The 6,000-nt window shown below is 44.9% G+C and overlaps 1 protein-coding gene across 2 annotated transcripts in view; it reads right to left on the minus strand.

The window, feature by feature from the left end:
• Positions 1-460, minus strand: part of SESN3 (sestrin 3) — a 64,889-nt gene extending 64,429 nt beyond the window's left edge. Inside the window, exon 1 of one of the 2 annotated variants that reach the window (XM_019657128.1) lies at positions 115-460. In XM_019657128.1, coding sequence (XP_019512673.1) covers positions 115-192 — 78 coding nt within the window. In that variant the 5' untranslated portion in view covers positions 193-460. The remainder of the gene's footprint in view (positions 1-114) is intronic. The other variant, XM_019657129.1, reaches the window with a different exon arrangement.
• Positions 461-6,000: the final 5,540 nt, after the last annotated feature.

The raw sequence follows: 6,000 nt of genomic DNA on the forward strand, positions 1-6,000 counted from the left end.
CGGCGTAGGGAAGGTGCCCCGCGGTCCCTTTGAGCTGCGCCCCAGGGCCGAGCAGCCTGAGCCCGGCCCGCAGGAAGCGCCCCTCTCGAGCCGGACCCCAGGCCGAGCCCGTACCTTCTGCAACACTTTCCGGCAGTTGGTACAGAGCAGGTAGTTGGCGGCGGCCGACGGGCTGCTGCCGCCTCGGTTCATCGTGGCTGCGGACACCGAGGGCGGGCGTCGGGCCGGGGCCGGGGCCGGGCTGTCACTGCGGCCGCCCGCGCCGCTGCGGAGCCGGACCGTCCCTGCGCCGCCGGCTGCGCTTCAGCCTCCCACTCCCGGCGGGATGTCAGGATAGGAGGCGCCGGCCCGAGAGCAAGCGGAGCTGTCCGAGGCGACCACCGCGGCGGCTACCGAAGCGACGGCGGAGACGGCGGCGGCTGCTCCTCACCGGCCCGTTGTTCCACCCGCCCCCATTCTCCAGACCCCCGCCCCCGCCAGGCTAGGACGAGCAGCCGCCACCGCTGCCTCCGCCGCCGCCACCGCCGCAGCGCCTCAGTGCGGCCCCGCCCCCGCCTCTCCACCACCTTCACCACCTTCACGCTCCGGGACCGCCCCCTCCCGCCAATCGGACAGCTCCGGCCACGCCCCCGGGCCTCTAGCTAGCCGCCAATGAGCAACTAGAGCTGGGTTGGGAGCTGGGCCCGCCAATCACAGAGGCCGAGGACGCCTTGAATCTCCGGGCAAGTTAAGTTTATCTCCGAGGCTCGGAACTGAAGGGATATGGCGGGTTAGGTAGTGGGGTGGGAGGGAATACAGTTTGTGCTGCTCCGCCAATAGAAGGAAGAGGGCGTGTCATATACAAATCTTCTCTGGAAGCCCAGCCCCGCCCCTAAGGCAAGCCACGCCCCCTCCTCTAGGTCCCTGCAGAAATGGTGAAGGAGTGAGATAAATAGCTGGGAGCTAGAGCTCACTGGTGGTTCTAAGACTGAGCTAAATATTTCCTGATTTCTTGAGAAAGGTTGGGGAGGTGGCGGGAGGGGGTGGAGTGGGATGAGAAGCTAAAAGGCTGTTACCCTCACAGCAGTGGTTAGGCTTTCTCAACCCGATTCTTAGCTTAGCTGTAAAGAAGACTGCAGTCACGTATCATTTTGCATCCAAGAGATCTCTAAGAACTTTGCATCAATTATCGTGAAACTCTTTTTGTAAAAGATCAGTTACCTGAGGCTTGGGCGGAGAGTGGGGGATAGATTTACACCATTAATCGAGTTATGGGGGAAAAGACACAAAATCTCTGGTTTCGCGGTTTGCTCTCCATCTGAAGCCCCTTTTCGCAGTCCTCTCAGTCATGAAAGTTCCTTTATTTGTCCAGCAGTAAAGAGCCAGACAGGTTTGCTTTCTCACCCAAAAATCCTTTCTGAGGCAGCTCGTCAGACACACACAAAGTACACAACACTGCTTGGGAAGTAAGGTTCAGAGAACATAATGCCTTTTAAAACTGTTGGGCTGGACCGGCCTCTTCCAAACCTAAAAAATGGTGAGTCAGGATTTTTGTTCACAGTCTGGGGAGAGAGGACAGATATAATTGGGAAAAGCTCTGGCTGGCAGCGTGTGAGGGGGACAAGGCCACAGGGGGAGCCAGGTTTCCCAAAGGGGCCAGCAACGCGCGTGCGGATCGAATGCGGGTTCCCGGCGCCAGACGCCGCGGAACCTGCTCCGCAGTGAGAACAAAGGCAGGCGCCGAGCGAGAACCTGATTGATGCCGGGTCCTCACCGGTGTTCTCGGGGCCCGGGAGATAACTTGCTTCACCCACTGTCGCGGAGCCCTTCGCTGACAGGAGCCCCAGCTCCCTGCCCGGCCTTGGCTGTGACCATACAGGACTGTGCGTTATGACATCACCTGTTTTCGCTCTTTAGAACAAGATCAGTATTCTCGGCTTCTCATTTTTTAAAGGTCTCCGATGTACGAAGACTTGTGAAGGCCTGCATTTCGCAGAATGAATCCGTGGAGATGATTTAAAAGAGCGGTTTCACTGGTTTGCATTTCTTTCTTTCCTTTTTAATTTGAAAAACGACCCTGGTGTCCTTTGGGATTCAGTGTGGTGTTGTGATGCAAAATCAGAAAGGTACACTGGGAGGAGCTAGCAAGTTTAGCATATCAAAGCTATTAGACCAAATTGTGTGATTAAAACTGTCAATCTCCGTATTTTTCCGCAGCTGCCTCCTCTCTTTCCCTTTTAGAGACCAAAAGGCATAAACCAAGTCTACACGAGGAACAAAGGAAATGGAAATCTGCCAGTGTCGGGTTTAAATAGATTAAAATAGACTGGAAAACCCCCAAAGGGTCTAAGTTATGTGGTTGGGTAAATGTGTTGATCCGTTAAACTAGTGATAGTTAAAGGTCGCTTAATTTTGTGTGGACATATATAGCCCAGAATAGCAATGGTGTGGAGAAGGAGCTTAACATTCAGATAGGAGAAACTGTAAAAGCAAGAAGAAAGTTCAGCAAAGGGAGAGATTGCCACATGCTTTTAAATGTAAAGAACCAAGAAATTCAGGAAGAAAGTTAGCAAGGCATAGTTTTCCTAGAACTGAAACACGTTATGTGTCTCCATTTAGTGGTAAATTTCTTGGGCTACATTCCTAGCTGGTTCTATCTTGTAAAGCAGCTTTTATGTGACTTCATTTTAAAGGAAAGAAGAAATTGAAGAATGAAGTGAATTTTTGTGCAGAGATGGAATTTTCTCAAATAGTATTTTAACCTCAAATTGTTTTCTGTTATATTCTTTTTATAACCTTTCCTTTTACTTAATAGCTAAAATCCTTTAGCAGTGAGGCCCTTTACATTCTTCAATAACTAAATTTCCCAGAAAGAATGGCCAAGAGAATCCACCCTACACAATTATACCCTCTAAAAAAGATTGCTGAAGGGAGATTTTAGAGGAATATTTTCATTGATACATGGTCAGATACATGTATGTAACCTAATGATGGCTCTCCACCAAAGTCCTCCACGTTTTTGTAACATTGTCTATAATGTCATTTATTTGGCAGTTAACTATCTATTGCATTGAGACATTTCTTATATTGAACTGTTATATATGTTTTTATGACCTATCCCTGATGTCTTCAATCCAGTAACTCATCCTCAATACACAGCAACTACCCTTTCTTCTGGTTCTTACACCCTCAACTCCTAACATACTTTTCCTCTACTCTCATGGTAATTCTCAGCATCTGGAACCTTTTGTTCTCTTCCATTCCTCACCTGACCAGCCTGGATATCATCAAAAGAATGGGACTCAGAGAATAAGTGACCTGCAAATCGTAGATCACACTTATTGAACAAACTCAAAAAGAGCCTGGAGGCTTTGCTAGAAATAAATAACAAAGATTTGTTCAAAGGTCTTAGGGTTTGCAAACTGGAAACACAGCTAGGCAATACCTAGAGTTTTCCAAAGAAGAAAAGCTGAGGGTTCTTATAGTAAAAAGGCCATTCTTGAGAAGAATCGATCCTGCAATCTTAGCCTCTGGATTGGTGCAAGATGGTAGTCCTGTAGATGTCCAGTGTTCTGGATGACCGGTGTTCTGGATACTGGACATCACGTGATCTGGATACATGAACGTTTTTTTCTTAGACCTGCAGAAGGTAATTAGAGGATTACCTGGAGGTTTGATGTATACCCAAGCATTGATGCAGGACTAGAAAGTTAAAAAAAGTTCAAGTTCTCAGGCTAGTTAGAATAGAATTGTTTCTTCATACTTCAACCTACTTGATTTTACTAATTTACCAGTTTGACTACAGTGACTTCATTTTATTTCTTCAACTATTCCTCATTTCCCCCTTTTGATTAGGATTTTTCTTTCAGAAAACACCATAGATCAAACAAAACAGTTTAAAGTCCCTTGATGCCAAAGTGGCAATGCCTCCCTGTGTCCATCATGTCCCCTAGAGAGGGGAAATGGATTAGAGACATGCTTGCTATATATGAATTTTTAGTCAGTTCAATTTTTGTAACAATTTTCAGGCTGAAGCATTAGGAAAAGACCAATGAAAACATTATTGTTATATATCAGTTTTAGAAACCAGCCTCAGTCTTGAGAATAAGTCAGTTCAAACAAATGGTTGTCTCTCATCTCAGGAGATGATGATGCAGGTGGCTCCCACAGTTAGGCCTAAGGTGCAAGCAATCAGGTATTTAATAAGAGGCATCTCTATGGGAACAACAACAAACACCCCCCCCCAATGTTTAATGATTGAATCAGACTATAATTCCAGTTTCTGAGTTCTGAAGGCAGCCAGTTGAGAAGATTTCTAGATGTTTGGCTTGAAGCATCTTCCAATGGAGTGAAGGTAGGCAGTGACAATCTGACAGATTCTCCTGGTTTACAGTTCCTGGTGATTTTTCTGCAACAGTTACAAATATTGTCTATATATGAGCTGTTGTGGTTTCTATCATGTTGTCCAGTTTAGCTTGCATGGCTTTGGGAAAAGGGCAGTTTCAGTTCTCAATGGTTACAAGTCAGAAGAGTGAGAGAAAAATTGGACACATTAGTTTGGAGAGTCAGCCAGCTATTGGGGGAAACTAGAATAATTCAGGATCTAGTCCAGTTTATAGGTAGGAGCAAAGCCTAAAGAGATAACAAGCAGCACTAGAGTCTAATATCCACAAAGATAAATTAGTGAATCATAATTTTTCTCCCTAAAATCACCCTAATTGTTGACAAAGATAGCCAAATTGAGACTAATTTGTTTGCAAAGTAGGCCTGGTTTCAGTAAACTTAGCCTGTTGTTTAAATTGGAGCAGCAAAAATAGTAATTAACCTATGGCTCTATTAAATCTGCTTTGCTGGAATTTTTCATAAGGGATCTTCAGATTGAATTTTAAAAGGCCTCTTGAAGCCAGAAAAGCCAATGGCAAGGATTTGCCATCACACCTTGGCCTGCAATATCTATAGATTTGGGTGAGTTCCTCTCTTTTTGAGGTCCCCAAAATATCTTGAGGTTCCTGCATCTGCCAGGAAGTGACCTACATTACCCACCTGCTAAGGCTGCTGGGAACCTGTAAACAAGGTCCCAGGCTGATATTTCCAAGTGTCTTATTGGCTTCCATAAGACAATTTTAGTTCCTTAAAGCTGTCTGGTCATATCCGAGTCTATGTGTGTCTTTTTTCAAATATGACATTCTAGTTAAAGCCTTGGTAATATAACCAGTTTCCAATTATGTCTTATTACAGAACAGATTCTTACTGAATTTATGAAAATAAAAATATTGTCATAAAAATAATAATACTGAGAATTTCTGGGTTCTGGAGGTATTAAATAGGGAGAAAAAAAATAAATATTTCAATTCTGCTCACAAAGGTGCAATTTACCAAATTTCTCTAAGTCATAGGTAGCTGAAGAGAAAAGGCTTTCCTTGTAGCTGGAAAACAGAAGATTAAAGAACCAGTAATATTTCAAACAAAAAGCCATAAAAATTATAATCATTTGTATCAGTTCATTCAGTCCCATGTTAATTCTTGTTTATCTTGATTTTTTGTTAACAATATTATGAATCCAAGTTTTCCATTAGTTCTCTCGACTTTGCCTGATGATTGAGGGTGATAGGGTCAGTGATAATTCCAAGAAGTTTGCAAGGCTTTCCATCAAGGCTTGTATAGTTTGTTCAGTGAAGTGGATGGGTACCCCCAACACTAGAAATTGTGGAAGATATACCCCAAAGGGGGGAAGCACATTTTCTAACAGTTTCTTTGCCATTGAGGGCATTAGTTTCTTTGCCACTGAGGGCATCAGCCTTGCAGCAGAGGAAGGCTTCAAACCATCTGGAGAACATACATACAACAACAAGAATATATTAATAACCCATACTGAGTGGCACTTGAATGAAGTCCAACTTAAATGCACTATGGTGGATGAAGGAATGCAAAAACTGAAAATGGGGCATGCCAGAGACATACAGTTGTCTTGGGTTTCCCATAGCTCTGATTATGCATTTAATTCACAGCCATTTCTCTTCC

Source organism: Hipposideros armiger, unplaced genomic scaffold (genome assembly GCF_001890085.2).
Source record: "Hipposideros armiger isolate ML-2016 unplaced genomic scaffold, ASM189008v1 scaffold_274, whole genome shotgun sequence".
Taxonomy (NCBI): domain Eukaryota; kingdom Metazoa; phylum Chordata; class Mammalia; order Chiroptera; family Hipposideridae; genus Hipposideros; species Hipposideros armiger.